This window comes from Pinus tabuliformis, chromosome J, assembly GCF_031772625.1.
Source record: "Pinus tabuliformis cultivar Carrire ecotype Pingquan chromosome J, CPIR1, whole genome shotgun sequence".
NCBI lineage: Eukaryota > Viridiplantae > Streptophyta > Pinopsida > Pinales > Pinaceae > Pinus > Pinus tabuliformis.
In genome coordinates, this window is record NC_142295.1 from 873,985,366 (window position 1) to 874,005,242 (window position 19,877).

The 19,877-nt window shown below is 35.9% G+C and overlaps 1 protein-coding gene across 1 annotated transcript; it reads left to right on the forward strand.

The window, feature by feature from the left end:
• The first annotated feature begins 18,757 nt into the window (after positions 1-18,757).
• Positions 18,758-19,864, forward strand: LOC149229460 (tuliposide A-converting enzyme 1, chloroplastic-like). The gene has a single exon (XM_089375833.1). The coding sequence runs from the start codon at positions 18,852-18,854 to the stop codon at positions 19,809-19,811; it is 960 nt and encodes a 319-aa protein (XP_089231959.1). The 5' UTR covers positions 18,758-18,851; the 3' UTR covers positions 19,812-19,864.
• Positions 19,865-19,877: the final 13 nt, after the last annotated feature.

The window sequence follows — 19,877 nt, forward strand, 5'->3', positions numbered from 1 at the left end:
GTAGAGGATCTAGGAGTGGAGACATCCACTCAGGCAAAGTCTTCCAGAGAGGGAAGAAATCGTGCCAGAGAGGATGACATATTGTTGGATGACGCACGGGAGAATGTGGGATGACCACTTCTCAATGTAGGTAGAGTAGGTCGCCTGAGAGGTGCACTGGATACATGGATCTTATGTGCGAATGTGTTGTGATAGAGCCATATTCCTTTAAGGAAGCAATATAGTAGCCGGTTTGGGTTGGTTCCATGGTGGAGGAGTATGAATCCATAGTTCATAACGGTGTTTGGGATGTGGTCCCGAGACTGAAGGAGAAGTCAGTGGCGATCTCACGTTGACTTTACAAGGTAAAGAAAGTTGCATATGGTAGTGTGGAGAAGCATAAGGCTAGATTTGTGGCCCATGGCTTTTCACAGGTAGAGGGGATTGACTATGATGAGACCTTTGCTCCTTTTATAAGGTACTCTTCAATCAAATCCATATTGGCACTATCAGCACAAGTGGGTTAGAAGATACATCATATGGGTGTAAAAACAACTTTCCTTGATGACATGATTGAGGAAGAGGTGTACATAGAACAGCCCGAAGGTTTTGAGACCTTTGACCGCGAGTTGCATGTGTGACAACTCAAGGGAGCATTGTATGGGTTGAAGCAAGCACCACGTTCTTGGTACGCCAGGATAGATAGCTACTTCACCAGGTTGGGCTTCACGAAGAGTAAAGTGGATGCAAATCTGTACCACAAATATGTGGAAGGTAAGATGTTGATCATTTTACTTTATGTTGATGATCTCATACTGACAAGTGATGATTAGCTAATCAAGTCTAGCAAGGAGGACCTTTCAAGAGAGTTTGAGATGAAGGACATGGGGCTCATGCATTAATTTCTTGGTATGGAGGTATGACAGGGTGATGGGGAGTTGTTTATGTCTCAAGGAAAGTATGCCAACGAGATACTTAGGAGATTCCGCATGGAAAGCAGCAAACCCATGGAGAATCCTCTAGCAGGTAACTAGAGGAAGGAGGATGCTACTTTAGGGGAAGTAGTGGAAGCTACTATTTACAGGAAGCTTGTGGGTTCACTCATGTACTTGGTGATGACATGACCAGATATGTGCTATGCAGTTAACCATATTAGTCAAGCGATGGTTAGGCTTACCAAGCTATACTGGAAGAAGACAAAACATGTGTTGAGATACCTTAGGGGCACTTCTTAGTATGGATTATGGTACAGATGGATAGAGGGAGTGAAGCTTCAAGGCTTCACCAATGCAAATTGGTTAGGGAGTACATCCGACTAGAAGAGAATGTCGGGAGGGATCTTCAATATTAGGTCAATGACAGTTTTTTGGTACAATAAGAAATAGAGGATGGTTGCACTCAGTTTGGCAGAGGCAGAGTACATCATTGCAAGTTAGGCAACATTTTAGGCCATATGGATGAGGAAACTCTTGGTTGGTTTGTTTGGTGAGTATATGGATCCAACTGTGATTTACCGTGATAATCAGAGTTGTATCAAACTCTCTGAAAATCCAATTTTTCATGATCCATCTAAGCACATTGATATCCGATATCATCATCTAAGAGATTTTTTATTGAGGAAGATTATTTTGTTAGAGTACATTCCCATGGAGGAGAAATATGCTGACATTTTGACAAAGGCATTGTCAAGATGTAAATTTGAGTTTCACAGAGACAGGATTGAGGTAGAAAATAATCCCTTTCTTGTTGAGAGGGAGTGTTGAGAAATGGCAACAAGAAATTCTAGTTTAAATATCTCCTTCAATTTAAAATGTGAATTAAAATCGAATCCTATTCTCACAGCAACGTATAAATAGTTAATTAAGTTTAATTAACTTAATTAGCTTAGGAATTTTGGGTTGGAAGTCTTTCTGAAGTCATGTATATGTTCTCCCTAATTTTTAGGGGTCCAAGATGGGTTTAATTGTGAGTTGTAATTACAATACTCAGTTTACTGCGTTATGTTCAGTTGAATTAGTTCCAAATTGTTTGTGGAACTAATAGAGAGTTAACAGTCAGTTGGTGCACTAGTGCATCCACAAGTGTGACTCTAGTTAACTGAAGATTCCCTCATCAGAAACTCACGCATGTCAATTCTGAGAAAGACTCGGTTGAGACTAGAGTGCAGGGACAATGTACTATCAATTGTATGATTTACTGAGTTGTATAGATTATGCATGAAATCATAGAATGACCTATCTTTGAATTGCGCAGCTTTGGAAGCATGAATTTCCTTTAAATACATGTTATTCATCCTAGGAATTATGCAAGAGATTAGGGGCTTCAAGAGCTACATAATTGGCTAAGTGTTGGCCAAGATCTTGCTTTTGAGTTGAGAGAGTTGAGCATACTTGTGCGGAATTGTTCTAGTGAGAACAAGATTTGTGTCTTCACTCATATTTTTGATATATGCAATACAGATAATGAGGTTTTGAGAAGTGGATTTCCTCCTATACATCTTGTGTTATGTTTCATTGATTTATCTTCTTCTTATTCATATTGTTTTCATCGCTCTATTGGGTTTTGCTGGTTGAAAGTAGAAGTAGATTCCTGTCATGTACTTTAGTAAATTGCATGAGCTTGTGAATCCACAAGATTTTCTACACAAATATACAATGGCTATCTCACATATACTGTGTTAATATAGTATATGTATTCTCATCACTTTAGGACACTTTTTAAATATTTCTAATAGTCAATAAAAACCATGCCTCAACTAGAAAAGCTAGGTTTAGAGATTCCTCTTCATAGTTGTGGATGTACCTCTTAGGGATACGATTTTCTTCAATGCTAAAATATTTCCAAATCATAATTTTCTATAATTTCGTTGAGTTACTCTAGTAAATCCAATTACCACCCACCGATCCATCATGTAGCATTAACTCAATTCCATCTTTGGTTAACACCTTTTTTACTTGAAATAATCTAATCACAATTCCATGTACATATGGAACAATAAATAATACTCATACACACATGCATAACAAATGCATATATACAAATGAAAACAATTTACACATTACCACATAAAATATAGAGTCTAAATTGTCTCTATTCATATGAACTAGGCATTATTGCCTCTTTTACCTTTCAATGATCATAATGCAAGAGTCATGGTCAGTGGGAATTCCGTTTTATCAACACATCCCTCTTTTCATGCCATTTGTAAGTAGCCATATTTCTATTCTATCGATTCCTAACAACCATGTTAACACAATAACATTTTATACATATATGTTTATATATATATTTGGCATTATCATGTCTGTGATACATAAGTACATGTGAAATTTAAGTCAGGGTAAGAGGACTCCCTTTTCACACTTTATTGTCAATGATTTCCATGGACTTCAACCAACTTACTCACTTTCATCTTACTGTTTCCATTTCTAATTTAGTCTTGGCTAGTTTTTTTTGTTACAAATGTTTGCGTAAATTTAACTTTTGATAAACCTTCTCGACATTGTTTCAACATGCCTTTTCGTTTATTTTTATTTTTATTTTACTTTATGTCTAGATGCCACTAACATGTAGTGATTACTCTCACTTTTAATTGCAGAGTCTTAAGATGTTTTCTTTTGTTTTTTATCTCAATAAATCATCATGATATTCTATCTTGGTTTATAACCACTTTGCATATATATATATATATATATATATATATATATATATATATATATATATATATATATATATATATATATATATATATATATATATATATATATATATATATATCTATGGGGTTGAACGATGGAATTTCCTATGTGCCACATAATTACTTGCCTGTGCCATTCGTCTTTAGGTTGTTTCGATATCTAGAGCTGAAAACTTAGACTACAAATAAGTAAATTCCTAACATTCCTTAATTAGGGAGGTCACAGAAGAATGGAATTTTCCAAGTTTTTTATCTCTTTTCTCGATAAGCACATGTTAACTTTTCCGCAATCTTATTAGTTTTTTTGTTTTGAAGACCAAAATTACTCATATTAGCCATGGGATTTTACTCAAAATCATAAGTTACCACATTTAACATGTTCGTACCCGAGTTATGTTGTTATTATAGGGTTTTCATTTGATATATATATATATATACATATATATATATATATATATATATATTTTGTATATCCAGTTCAGTTCTAACATTCGTTAACATTGGGTACCTCTTGCTTTTGTTCTACACTTTATTCTACATAATGTAGAGTTATCGACCCTTTTCATGACACTTTTCATAGGTATTTACCTTCCTATGGAGAATATTGCATACATTTTATGTATTTATGTTTTCAAACCAGTGTATTCATATCAAAAATTACCAAATATTCTTAGTCAATTGGGGGCACTAATGCTTTTAAATGGGCTCCTGAACTTTGAGGCAGTTGTGATTCATAATTACTTTCATACCATACATCTATCAATATCTATTTCAAGTCTCATAATACTTCCCTATCCAGAAATACAATACCTTTTGGCTTCGCTAAAAAATTTATAAGATAAATTTAAATTCCAAATTAAGATAAACCACAAAAGTTGAAAAATTATAAGAAACTGTAATGGGGTTAGGGTTTAATAACCAACTCTTCCAACTACCTTCCATAGGATGATCGAATGACTAAACATACGCTAATCATCTAACATATAATCTAATAGTGGAGAGTGATGACATGTGAGTGGGAGGGAAGTTCTTCTCAATTGTCTGGTCCACTGACGCCTTGGCCTTAACGATGATAATCACTCACCTCAACTTCTTGATTGAGAGCACGAAGTCTTTGGGATCTTAGTACTTTGTCCCATGCATTCTCCACTATTTCATCCATGCGACTTTTTGTGTGATTGTAGGAAGACATTGGGAGCCTGCCTTTCTCTATGACATTGAGGGCTAGGTGCTGACCCATCACTACCATACCCGCTAGCTTGATTGTCCACAGTGCCCATACCTCCATTGATGGAAACAAAAAACCACAGAAATCAAACCACAAAACTTGAAAAAATGTAAGAAAATGTAAAGCGGGTAGGGTTTAATAACCAACCCTTCCAACTACCTTCGCCTGTGATGATTGAACAACTAAACATCCTCGAATCGTCTAACATATAATCAACAATAAAGAGTGATGAAAGGTGGGTGCGAGGGAATTTATTATCAAAGGGAACACCTTATGGCATAATAATAATATAAAGAAATAAATAAAATAAAAAATAGTATGATAAAAAAAATTAAATATAAAATATAAGTTTGTTTGTTTGTTTGTTTGTTTGTTTTTTAATGCATAAGTAAAGAAATAAATAAATAAAAAACGACATCAATGTGGATGTGTAAATTTCCTAAATGCATGGCCATGACATGAAAAAAAAAGTTCCGAAGGACAAGAAGTCAAATAGCATGTTGGACATATTTGTTAGATATTTTACTTCATAAACTATAGATTTGAATAAATTAGTGTAAAAAAAATCAATATTATTATATTTAAGTTTGTTTGTTAAGAGGAATAGTTAAAAGTTAAATATTTTAAATGGTTGGTAAATTATCATAGGCATTCATATATAGTAAACATCAAAACACTTCATAATACATCTCATGTTATTAAAGAAAAAAAAAATCATAAAAATAACATTATTAAATATATATACATTTGGAAAAATATGGAACGAGATTCTAATTCATGGGTAATGATAATATTTTTTAATTAATCAATTTAATTAAAAGATTAAAAAGGGAATAACTACTTTGGAGATAAATCTCGAACCTTTGATTTGTTTATACCACTATGAATATTCCAAAATATTATACAGATATTAAATCCCTACCATCTACCTAATAATTATTTGTAATTAAATTAAAATTGTGAAAAATGTGAAATATGTTCTAGACATGAAATGATCCGACGATTCATTCTCCCCTTGATATTACCAACACTTGATCTGTGGCTTAACACTCAATTGGTCCATGATCTCTATTTAAAGAGCATGGAGGGTCATTTGTAAGGTGACCATTCATGAGAGAAGCTTATGTAAATTTTCTTTCTTTTACATTAATAAATTGCCTGAAGTGGTCGCGTTGGCTCAAGTCATGGATTGTTTCCCTCATTCAGGATTTTAACCACGTCAAGAATACTGGTGTATTGATCTATGATCTATTAGTGAATGGCGTCCTTTGGTGTTCTATCTGAGGAACTTACCCTGTAAATTCCTACATAAAATTTTTCGAGCTCTTTCCATTGGAACACTTAGTTTCAACATCTCCAGCTTTAGTTTCTATTAAAATGGAAAGTTCATGCTAGGTTATTCTTGACAGCACCAATTAATTCCAATGGGTGTCCTACATGGAGGATTTACTTAGAAGTAAAGGTCTTTATAGAATAGCCTCAGGCCAAGAGTCTAAACATAAAGATGATGATAAGCAAGCCAAATGGGAAAGTAGGCAAGATGAAGCACGTGAGTTGATAGGGATGTCTACTTCTCCAGACCTTAGATTCCATATCGTAGAACTTGATACCCCTGATGAAGCAAATGAAAAAACTCAATAAAGTTTTTGGAATTAAAAATAAAATTAGAGCCCATCAACTCGAAAATGAGTTGCTTACATTGGACCCCAATAATTTTGATTGCATTGAAGATTTTTTGTCCAAGTTCAAGACCCTTATACTTCTCTTGGAAGGTGTTAAGGTTAAGAAAGAAGATGGTAGCATTATCTATTTCATTCTTACTAAGTTGGGACCAACTTATTTCCACCTTCCATTCTACTAGAGAAGCTTTTATTTCTCAAGGACAAGACTACAAGTCCCCCTCTTTTGACGCCTTTTGTGATTCTTTTATAAGAGAATAAGAAAAACTCTTACATATTGGTCTTCTTAATCTTGGAAACTCTTATAAGAAAGCCTTAGCCAGCCAGCAACAACCAAGTTCAAAGAATCCTAAGAAGCAACATCCTAAAAAGAATGGTCCTAAACCAACCAACGGTCCTAAGCACTTTCAGTCTCAAAATGAAAAATCAATTCAACAAAATGAGAAGGAAAATAAAAACAAAGGGAAGAAGACTGATAGACATTGCAACTTTTGTAATCGAGATGGCCACTCAGAATCCAAATTCTTTAAGAAGATGGAAGTCTTAGAAGCAGCAATGAAGAATCATAAGATCCATTTGGAGCACTCTTCAACTTCAACTTCATCTCCAGGAATAGCACTTTATGCATGTGGTTGTCAAGCATCTCGATCTGGTTATGCACTAAATGTATCTTCTTCTTCCATTCTCATGAGTGACTCATTGATTCTGGAGCTTCTTATCACATGGCCAAAAACAAAGCCATGTTTTCTTCTTGAAATGATTGTAACACCAAAATATATATGGTGGTGACGATAGATCTCTTAGTGTTGTAGGGATTGGAACTATTCATCTAGACAATGATCAATTTAATGATGTATTATGTGTTCCAACCTTATCCTGCAATCTTTTATCTGTATATCAGATAACTCATTTAGGTGAAGGTAAAATCATTGAATTTTCACCTCACGATGTTGTAATTAAGGACCTAGGAGATCCTAGACACATTTTAGCTACTGGAATTGCTGATGATTCTAGAGGGTTGTATAAGTTTAAAAAATTTGGGTCATCAACTCTTCCCTAGGTATTTGTTGCTTATAATGATGAAGTGAGCAAACTTTGGCATGAGCAATTTGGTCACTTAAACTATCGCCCCCTTCACAATCTATGTAAAGAAAATATGGTGATAGGTCTTCCTATGGTATCTTGCAAAGATGGTGTTTGCTCCGGATGTGTACTCAGAAAACATGATCGGGCTAGTTTTGAAAAATGTGCCTCTTGGCATGCCTCAGCCCCTTTACAGCTTGTGCATAGTGATTTATGTGGTCCACTTCCAGTTGTTTCATTCTCTAGCTACAAGAATTTATTAACTTTCATTGATGATTTCTCCAGACGCACTTGGGTATACTTCTTAAAACTCAAGAGTGAAGTATTTAACATGTTCTTGGCCTTTAAGGCCTTTGTTGAGAAACAATATGGACATCAAATTATTAAGCTAATATCTGATAATGGAGGAGAATATGTTAACAACAAATTCATCAACTTTTGCACTGAGTATGGAATTCAAATGCAACATACTATTCCATATAATCCACAACAAAATGGTGTAGCTGAAAGGAAGAATCACACCTTAAAGGAAATGGATAATTGTATGCTTCAATCTAAAGGACTTAGTCTTAATTTTTGGGTAGAAGAAATTAACTCTGAAAATTACATAGTAAACACACTCCTACCAAGGCTTTAAAGAATATCACTCCAGAAGAAGCATGGAGCTCAATTAAACCAGATGTAAGTCACTTTCGTGTTTTTGGAAGTGAAGCATGGGTCCATATTCTAGATGAGAAACATAAAGCCTTAGAACCTAAGAGTGAAAAATGTATTTTTGTTGGATGTTCTGAAGATGTCAAAGGATATAGACTTCTTCCACCTAAATCCAAAAATGTTATGATTAGAAGAGATTTAAATTTTGCTGAAAATATATCAGCCTACGAGCCTAGTTCGACGGATGTCCCACCTCTCTCTATCCCTTCTACTTATGAAAATAATTATTCTTCAGATGATGACAGCGAGGATGAAAATCCTCCCCCACATTTTTGGGATCCTCCTTCAGCTCCTCATCTTCCAAAATGGGTCTGCGCTACTCAGGATGCAGCAGGTGATCCTACAGATCAGTGTCGCACACATTCTCAATTTGATAGAGCCTCTTCTTTACTAGCTCAAGCTTTAGCGAACTATGATCTTGACACCTTTGCAGAAGCTTCAGGCCATCCAGATTAGGATGCAACTATGAATGAAGAATATCGTTGATTATTGGCAAATGATACATGGGATCTTGTTCCTCTTCCAAAGGGATGAAAACTTGTTAGATGCAAATGGGTTTACAGGATCAAGTTTGGACCAGATGGAAAAGTTGATAAACATAAAGCTCGTCTTGTTGCTAAGGGTTTTTCACAAGTTGAAGGCATTTACTATACTGAAACCTTCTCCCCTGTTTCCAAAATGAACTCTATCTGGCTTGTTCTTTCCCTTACTGCCTCTTTCAAATGGGAAGTCCATAAGATGGATGTTAAATCTGCCTTCTTGCATGGGGTCTTGCATGAAGAAATATATATGGAACAACCTCCTGGTTTTATACAAACAGATTCCAACCGTGTATGCTGGCTTAAGAAATCCCTTTATGGTCTCAAGCAATCCCCTCAGGCTTGGTATGCCAAAATGGATAACTTTCTTTTAGACACTGGCTTTTCTAGGTGTCATTATGACAATATTGTCTACACCAAGAAAGTGGGTAAGTCTCTTATCATTCTTGTTCTTTATGTTGATGATATTATCCTTACTGGTAGTGATCCCAACCTTATCAACCATGTGAAGCTCAACCTTAAAAGTCAGTTTGAAATGATAGACTTAGGACACTTGCATTATTTTCTTGGTCTTCAATTCTTGCAATCCAAGGAAGGTATTTCCCTTTCCCTGTCTAAGTATGTTTGTGATCTTCTATGAAACTTTCACATGGAATACTGTAACCCAACCCCTTCTCCCTTTCAGCCTGGAGCCAAAACTTCAGTGACTTGTACTTCCCCTGAAGTTGATGCTACCTTATAGCATCATCTTGTAGGAAAAAATTTGTATCTGACGAATACCTGTCCTGAGCTTTCCTTTGTTGTTGGCCTTATTGCTCAGTTTATGCAAAATCGACATGAAAGTCATTGGAAATTAGCTAAATTAATACTTCATTATGTTCGAGGTATAGTTTAGTTTGGGATTCATTACAGTGCAGAGGTATCTCCTCTATTGGTTGGTTTCACTGATTCTGATTGGGCTCATGACCCTGATGATCAGAAGTCTACAGCAGGTTATGTATTCACTGTTGGTTCTAGAACTATTACATGGGCTTTCAAGAAACAAAGTGCCATTTCTCTTTCTTCGACAGAAGCAGAGTATCGTCGTGCCGTAGAAGCTTGTAAGGAAGCCCTGTGGCTTCATCAAATCTTGTCAAATTTTGGATTTCAGCAGCAACGTCTGACTACACTTTGGTGTGATAATCAAAGTGTCATTCAACTATACAAAGATCCGGTCCAGCATCAGCTTAGCAAACACATGAACTTCATTAGAAAGTGCATTCATGACCATGTTCTTGAACTGAAATATTGTTCAACCAATGATCAAGTTGCAGACATCTTTACAAAGGCTCTCACAAAGGTAAACTTTACTAAACTTCAATTTATGGTTGGAGTTTAGGAAGTTGTCACTAAGGGGGGATATGATCTAATGCCTCCTTCCTTCTCCTATTGTGCATATTTTTACATCCTTAAATCCTATCCCAAGTTGTTCTTAAGGGGGGATGTTAGGATATTCCAACACATAGGAAATAATTAAGTACAACTTGGTCTAGTGTAGAGTTATGTAAAGTGTGTTTCTTTACTATGTATTTTTGTAACTTACAATCTGGCGGTCACGATATGTTCTAGACATGAAGTGATCCAACGGTTCATTCTCTCTTCGGTATTACCTACACTTGATCCATGGCTTAACACCCAATTGGTCCATGATCTCTATTTAAAGAGCATGGAGGGTCATTTGTAAGGTAACCATTTATGAGAGAAGCTTATGCAATTTTTCTTTCTTTTACATTAATAAATTTCCTGAAGTGGTCGTGTTGGCTCAGGCCATGGACTATTTCCCTCTTTGAGGGTTTTAACCACGTCAAGAACACTGGTGTATTGATCTGTGATCTATTTGTGGGTGGTGTTCTTTGGTGTTCTATCTGAGGAACTTACCCTGTAAATTCCTACATGTGTCTACTATGTAACAAGAAAGTAAGTTTGCTTGTTGATTGGAAGAATTAAAAGTTAAATATTTTACAAATTAAAATTAAAATTTGATATCTTAGTAATAAATAAAAAGTCTAATATCTAGTCCAACTAGTAAAACCGGTTGAGGATGGGCCTCGTTAGCAAGACGACCCATGATCAAACCTTATGGGGGTGGTTGTGCCTATGCTAGGGGGAGGAGACAAGCTAAAAATCCAGTCAACTTAGGGCTGGTGTGGCCCATGCCTGGTGCGATCCCTGGGTGACTTTGATGGATTAGCTAGTGTGGCCCATTCTAGGTGTGATCCCCGCGTGACTTTGACGGATTAGATGTCCCTGGGTTGCAGTTTCTCAATCCATAGGTCAATCTCAAGGATCACAAACAACTTGACAAACAAAAATAAATAAATAAAATGTTTGCTATTTTTGATCCTACAGGTACTCTGCAGCCCAGTATGGTAGAGATGTTGTAATGTAATGTTTAACATTTTGAATAAGTCAAATACAAAAAGTAAATTAAATTAAAAATTTAATACCACCAAAAAGTATTAAAATAATATTCGTATTTAGCATTATAGACTTTAGTGACATTCAGAACATTATAAAATATATTATTAAACACTAATACATTGAATAACTATTTATCTAACAATATTATTATAATTAAATAATTTGACTAGTCAAATCTAGTCGTTTCATGGTCAATTTTAGCCGTTTGTCTAGTCTAGTCTAATATAGTCGTTTTCCAATCAAACCTAGCCGTTGGAAGATCTACTATCCCTATTTAACATTTTTCCAAAAATATTTCTATAATACTCAGAATATGGATCACAAAAGCTTAAATTCGAATATTAAAAAATTAAATTAAATAAAAAGATTAATGTAATGTAATGTAAACATTTTCACAAGGTCAAAATAAAAATAACACTGCAAAAAAAAAAAATTAAAAATGAGTCATGGTACTGACCCATGGTATTGAGAACCCATGATATTGGCCCATGGTATTCATGTGGAATATAGGCTATTTAAAGGGGGGAATTAAACCAGGCTAAATCTGTCTAAACTCCGAATCTATTGAGAACCCATGATATTGGCCCATGGTATTCATGTGATCAAATATCTTGAGATGCAAACCTATTTTAGAGTGAAAAGGTATTTGTAGATCCAGAGTTAAGATGGATCTAAGTTATTAAAGTATCTTTTTTTTGGTAGGTAAGCATCCAAAGGGGATTTGAACCAGTGACCTATCGCAAAGAGTGCCTTAATAGTGCACCCATTCATCATCAATCGAAAGCCCTGTGGGTTAATAATTAAAGTATCTTATTATTGTTAATCTAATCTAATTAAATTTATAAATATTATTTAATTATTAACTAAAACTATGAATAACATAATTTTTAATTAACATTTTAAGAGAACTTTAGGTTTTTTTTTTTTTTTAAACAAACCTAAAATATAATATATTCAAAATTTTATTTATTATATTTAAAATTTATTTTATTATATTGAGAGTTTTGGAGGAGGTTTTCAGATTTAAAATTAAATTAAAAATTGTCCACTAGATTTATTATATATATATATATATATAGATATTCAAAATATATAATTAATAGAAATATAAGAACTTAATAAAGTTAAGTAATAAATATATAATTGAAAATAGAAATTGATTATTTAGATTTGTTTTTTGGGGAGAGGATACGATGAAGGCTAGGGTTTCACGTTATTCTGGCTTCTCTTTTCCTTCCTTCATTGTGGTCTGGATTCTCCCTCTACAATGGTACCATGGTCGAGCATCATGCATTCTAGATCCCTTTGTTTTGTGAACAACCTTCCCTTTAGGCCCTTTCTTTTCAGTGATTTGCACCCCCAAATGTTGCATGGACAACATGTCTTTTAAAGAAAAAAGGACTTTGTGGCAGAACAGGGAGGGAATAGCCCACCTCTTAGCAACATCAAAAATGTGTGAACTTTTCCGTCATCTAGAATCATATGTTGATTCTACTTTCTGGGTGGATTGGTCATGCATAGTGTGTCGACGAATCTCAACATTTTCTTTTAATCCATATGCCCTATTTTATTTCTTGCCAATTTTTGCTTTGAATTATGGTTGGCTATGAGGGCAACAACGATGCCCTCTTTTTTTCTTTGTTGGATTTATTAATCAAATCCCTCCCACCTTCCCGGTCGTGGCATTTTTTTTCTTAGGAAGGGTTTAAGAAGAACAATCATTTTCAAAGTTTTGTTAGGAATATAAAGGGGAAATATTCATTTTCTTGGACAAATAGCTCTGCCTCTGTACTATCTCTGAAGAAATCTATAATAGAAAAATGGGGTTTTCCTATAAACCTTCTATGTATGCAATACAAAGGCGGAGTTCTTCAATATTTAAACTAGCTCAAGGACTATGGTATCTCAATAAATTCCTCCATAATCCTAACTTCAACGCTGTGTGGTGGTGTCCAAGGTGAAAAGAGCTTAGTTGGAAAATATTTCTCTTTCAAGGAAGTTGTTCAAGAGAAGTCATCAACCACGACATAATCAAGTCAAAACCTAGCAAGCCCCTACATTGTAGAACAAATGGAGTAGAATTCTTCTATGCAAGTTAGTATTCCTTAGGTAACTTCCCTCTTTTATGTCCTCCATTCAAAAGATATTATTTGCATATTTAATGGATATTGGCCAAAAACAAAATATTTATACCTGTGGGTTTTCTCTATGTGGACACCCAATTGTGACATTTATTTGTGCTTAAAAGGATTCTTTATAGTCCAATTTGGAACCCAAAAAGATTTGGATTATGTTCTAAATGAAGGCCCTTGGTTCTAGGGTAGGACTGGTTTATTTATTACTGCATGGTTCACAAAGTTTAACATCATAAACATGGTGGTCTCTACCACACCGGTATGGGTTAGGCTCCCAAATATCCCCCTCCCCTTCTAGAATCACAAATTCCTTGAGGACATTGGGAAAACTTTGGGTAAATTTAAAAATAATGGATTTAGAAAGAATTGATAAAGGCATCTTCACCTTCGCTAGAATATGTGTAGAGATTGACCTTAGTAAAGGCCTTTTGTATCACATAATATTGAAACACCAAAATTTTCAGCGAAAACGGGTTTTAGACTACAAAAACATGTCCTTTCGATGTCTTGTTTTCTTACAAATAGGTCACCTATAGAACACATGTCCCCATGCAAAAAAGAATCCATAAAAGAGAAAGAGATAGTCTAGTAGGGAAAAAGGTTGAAATTTTTCATATCCTCATCTATCAAAGACGAGGTTAAAGATTTGAAGGAAGGTCATCCTACCCACTTATTAGAGGATTTTATGGTCCAATATGAAGCAAAAATGCATGGGAAATCAAAGGCATAGTTAGTTGAAGCTATATTTCTTCAAAGAGGGAGGAAATCAGAAGGTACTCAAGTGTTGGACAAGAACTAGGGCACAAAATGTTCCCACATTTCAGAGAGTTTAGATTCAAAAAAATATGTTCCCTGTATGGAAGAGAGTCATGATTTGGCTTTGCTTCCTTATGCACCAAATTTTGATGGTTGGCAAAAAGTTCAAAAAGGAAAAATAAAAAAGAAAAAATGGATGCAAAATGCTAGTTGTAAATTCTTTTCTTCTCTTTTATGTATGGTTTAGAGAGTTTCTTTTCATAACTTATATGTTGAAAGCCATCCTTCCTCAAGAATTCTTAATAACATATGCAAAATGTAATTTTATTTTTCCTATGATGAGTAAAATTACATGTATTTTTCCTTGATTTTTTTTTGAAAATAAGAATATTTTTATATATTGAGATATGAAAATATAAATAGTAGTTATAAATTAAGATCCATTTTAACATATAAATTAGAATGATGATTCATATTTGTAACCATTAGGCGGGAAACGGAAATAATTGTCCCAAAAGTGGCAACATGGTCTTCAAGTATGTGCACTTTCATGAAGCTTAGACAACTAGGAACACGCACATGTTCCTGGGTGTCTAGGCTTCACAAGCCTTGAGCTACCAACTACGATGCCAACCAAGTTTCCAGCTTTGTATGGCTTAGGAATGTGGAAGCACTCCAAGAATGTGCACACATTCCTAATAAGAAATTTTAGTTATGTGTTAGTGACCCTGTTTTTTACTAATTTAGGACCGTGAGACATGTTTTTGGGAGACATTAAGTAAAATAATTGCTTCCTCAACAACTTTGAGTGACATATTAGAAACATACTTCATGAGTGGAATTAGATAATATTGAACCTAATCAAAACCCCAAATCCACCATCACCAAACTAAAATTTAGCACAAACAAACCCAAACCAAGCACCAAGAAATTCAAATAATAAAATTGATGCATCCTTATTTGCATTGAGGTCACTAATACATGATATCCAAAACATTAGAGGGGTATCATGAGTGTCTCTTGCAAGGTCATTAAACTCAGTTATATCTTCCATCTCTGATGCCTAAATCCAGTTAGCCAATATTTTTTATTACAAGGCTAGAGAGTATGAATACTATAAAATCAATCTAAATAAAGGCCAAATCAGATATGTCAACATTACTAACAAATATTTTTTGTCGTTGTTTGTTGAACCAAGAGGCAACCAACTGATACCAATAACTAGAAAACACATTTGTATGGACTAGTGCACCTACCAAACATTTCTAAACAAACGAATGAATAAGTGGTTTATGGTATTCAAAAAATCCCACTGTAGTAATAGGGCGACACCTTTATACTCCTTGAGGAATTTATGGGCAAAGTTACATCTAGGATTCCGTGTCAACTACTTTGAAATGGGGGAATTCTAAGGGGCGGGTCATGGGTTTGGGAAATATAGACAAAATGCTAAACACAACCCAACACTAGGTCCTTGTCTACCTAAACAAAGGTCTAAATCCATGCAACATTTTCTCGTTATGGATAGAATTTGTGAGATTAAGATGGCACTAGCTTCATTCACTCGCATGCTAATGCAACATGGAAGCTTGGTGATATCATCATGCGAGGATCCACTAATGTCTAATGGCTAATGTTGTAGGTGGGGTTAGACCATTTGAATCTACAACAGGGATTGACCAATAGTGGCCACATGGAAGCTCACTTGAGCCTCATAGATGTACTAGCTATGGGAAAACTTGTTATGACCAGATGGAAGGCTGAAACAACATAGATTTATGGAGGAGGTTATTATATTGACCATCTTTACATCCTTTTTATATAGATACACACGTGTGCGCGTGCACACACACACACATAATTTATAGTTCATTTTTCTTATCTATCTAATTATATGTTGTTTTCAATTGCTATGCTTTGATAACACTCCCACTAGCCTTATGGATGCATCAGTACTAGTTTTGACCATCCATATGATACTCGATGCCACGTGTTCATTCAGTGTAACACACAACCATGTATGGTGCATTAAAAATATCCCTCCTTGCAAATTTTTTTATATGTTTTTAGTCCATAATATAAATTCTTTTAGTTTTCAGTATAATTATAGTGTTCATACAGATTGCAGTAACACTAAGGGGGGAAGGAGGCCCACTTGGGGAATATATATGTTCCCCTTCTAAGGTATCATGTGTCAATTTAGATTTTGTTTAAATATTTATTTCATTATCTTATTTTTGTTTAATAATTGAAATATTTTAAGCATGTATGCATATTTCTCCATTTTCTTAGTTTTTAGATCTTCCCTGCCCCCATCATTTCCACTATTTGTTGTTCATCCATTGATTTTCCACCGGTATTGTCATATTGCCCCGGTATTTGGGATCAAGCTTCCCTCGACTAAGGAAATTCCTTCACTAGTACAACCCATGGGTGTTGATAATCATCTTCTTCCACACCCTTGACCATCCCATCCACCCATAGAGGCAAAATCCGTAAACCATTCGACAAACTCTAAGCAAGATGTACAGTCGAGTGCTCCACTTATGAGTGAATATCCATTATTGGGGGCGACATTCACAGTGAGATCAATGATTGACAATTTTTTTCTTTATAGGAATTGAGACTAGGCACTTTTTGTTTAAATTCTATGTTGTAAATCTTGCGACTATTACGGGGTGGTATTATCGAGAGGTTGGAGACACAGAGGAGGATGGCATACTCCCGATTGGTTACAACATCTTTGGTGAGTTTTGTGGGGGTTTGAATTATATAGTGTTAGTTTGTAAGTGTGTAATTAATTTTGGAAAAAATTTAATGAGAATGTTGTTTCTTTATGCAACCCATAGAAAGATAAAGCATGCCACAAAAGAAGAAAAGTCAAGCTCCTTCTTCTAGTAAGAGGACAAAGATCGACTTACGTGATCCAAATGATGCTGGTGATGGTAGAAGTGGTCAATGTGTGACTAGTTAGACCCATTTTTTATATACGACATCATATGCCATTAGATCATGTTTGGGCATGAGATGTCAATTTTCTATTAGAGTCATTTTATATATAGGTCACGCTATGGCATACTTCCATGTTTAGGCATGAGGTGTTGTATTGTACATTAGGAACATTATACCAATTTGTTAAAAATGCATATTTGAAACAATTTTGACTCAGTGAGTGTGTGTGCGTGTATTTCATGGTACATGCTCTATGAATTGAATTGTTTTTTCAATTTCATGTGGATGTGTCAGATTGCTAGGTTGAATTTGCATCTATGAAGTGAGCATTGTGATACGATGTATTGTTGAAGGTGTTTGGATTGAGTTTTTAAAGACATGTTAGTTAGGGATATTCCTAGTGATACATGTGATTAATAATCCCAAACAAATTGTAACAAATTTTCTTCATTTGAGAACACATGTCCAAGTGTATACCAAATTTGAAAATAACTTTATTACAATACTTTATGTAATAAAATATGTTTCTTTTTTATTATCTTAAATCACTTAATAATATCAACCCTATAACATGTTAAATCAACATGAATAATAAATCTTTAAAATTACTTAATCACGCATACAATGCAAGAAAAATACCAAATTTGCAATTACACAATTTTGGATAGTAAGATATTTCTTACATATATAGAAGAAATGAAATACATTCCAACAATTTTTTCACAAAATTGGTACAATATTTAACCTTCCAAGCTCCAACAAGATAAAATCATTAAAACCCTAACCATTATCAAAAATCCACAACAAACTAGCATCAACACCAATGAATCCTCTCTTGATTTCAACAAGTTTTTTTCAAATATACTCTTCACATAGTAACACAAGTGGGACTAATGTGAATAGATTCCAAACAACAAACTCCAAAGGCCGGAGCTGGTGATGGGACTTGCTTTCATATTGCTTGTATTCTCCTACACTACGAGCATATGGGTGAAGATTTGAACACAGGTTAGACCACTGCCTAACCATATTTCATTATACAAATTCATGAAAAAATAGCTCTAATACCATTCTCCATATATACTGGTTAATTTTAGAATTTGTGTACCCAAAAATCTCTGATCTTCCACTTTTACATTAACATAAACAACAACACTTCCATGAAACATCTTGCAATTTTTAAATGATTATTTGATATGGAGAGCGAAAGGAGGACGAAGTTGAGATATATCACGTATATCACGAAAACAAATACCCAAAAAATTCCGGACCACATGAATGGAGCGTAGCTTTTGAGACGCTTCCATCTAGAAGTTCAAGTTGAGAATAAAAACAAATTATCAACAAGGAAGTCATGATATGAAAAACATGCCAAAGAAATTTGACCACATATATGGACTCTACTTTCTAGACGCGTTCCATTTAAAGTTCAAGTTCCGAATAAAAACAAATTAGCCGTCTTTCGTTGAAACCTAACGCCAGCGACTTCTGTGAAGTCTCACCTGCTCACCGCCTACATATATGCACACGCCTGTCGCTTGACTCAACCCGTCGACGCGGGAGTTCACAGTTGCAGAAGAAGAAATAGAAGCAGCAAGTAGGTATAGCTTTGAGTTTTGGTGTTTTCATATGGAGATGTCACAGACGGTGGTGAAGGACGTTCCCGGCTTCCTAAAAATATACGCCGATGGCTCCATTTCGCGTTATGAGCAGCCATTTATGGCTGCGTCGGAGCTAGTACCGGTGGAGGGCGCCAGGTCGAAGGACATCGTCATTGACCCCGCCACGGGCGTCTGGGTTCGCCTCTTTCTACCAGATGACGTGCCCCACGGCCAGAAACTGCCGCTACTTTTCTACTTCCACGGGGGTGGATTCAGCTGCGGCTCCACTGGCTGGCAAATCGCTCATTCATTCCTAAGTGGCGTGGCCAGGACGGCCCGAGTGCTGGTAATCTCTGTCGATTACCGTCTGACGCCCGAGCATCGCCTCCCCGCTGCTTACGACGACTGCTGCCATGCGGTCGAATGGGCCGCCCTCGGCGGTGGTAAGGCGGAGCCCTGGCTCGAGTCCTACGCAGATTACTCGCGGTGTTTCATGGGTGGGGAAAGCGCGGGCGGCAATATCGTTCACATCGTCGGCACAATGACCGCGGGTCGAGATCTGGGGCCGCTTCACATCAGAGGGCTCATTGTCATCCATCCCTATTTTGGCAGTGAGGAGAGAATCGAATCTGAGAAGGCAGCCTCTGAAGCGGAAGTCAGCGAGATAGAATTAAGCGACCTGTTGTGGAGGATGTCCCTTCCGCTGGGCTCGAATCGTGACCATCCAGCCAGTAATCCTGGAGGGCCTCTGTCTCCCGACCTCCGCGACGTTCCTCTGCCTCCCGTGTTGGTGGCCGTGGCAGGATTGGATATGCTTAAACCGCGCGGATTACTGTACTACGAGCTGCTACAGAGGTGTGGGAAGGAGGCGGAGTTGATGGATGCTGAGGGAGAGATTCATGCATATCACATCTTGCATCCGCGGTCTGAGGCGACTCGTCTTTTGCGGGGCCGCATGTCGCAGTTCATCCACCGTTTCGATGTGTGATGAATCATAACAGTATTATGTATTAAATAATGAGAAGTGCAGTTTCTGTTTCATGATTTCTATTAT

Bases quoted from the DNA above. Each gene is read 5' to 3' on its own strand.
- LOC149229460 (XM_089375833.1), top strand. From the start codon at position 18,852: ATGGAGATGTCACAGACGGTGGTGAAGGACGTTCCCGGCTTCCTAAAA.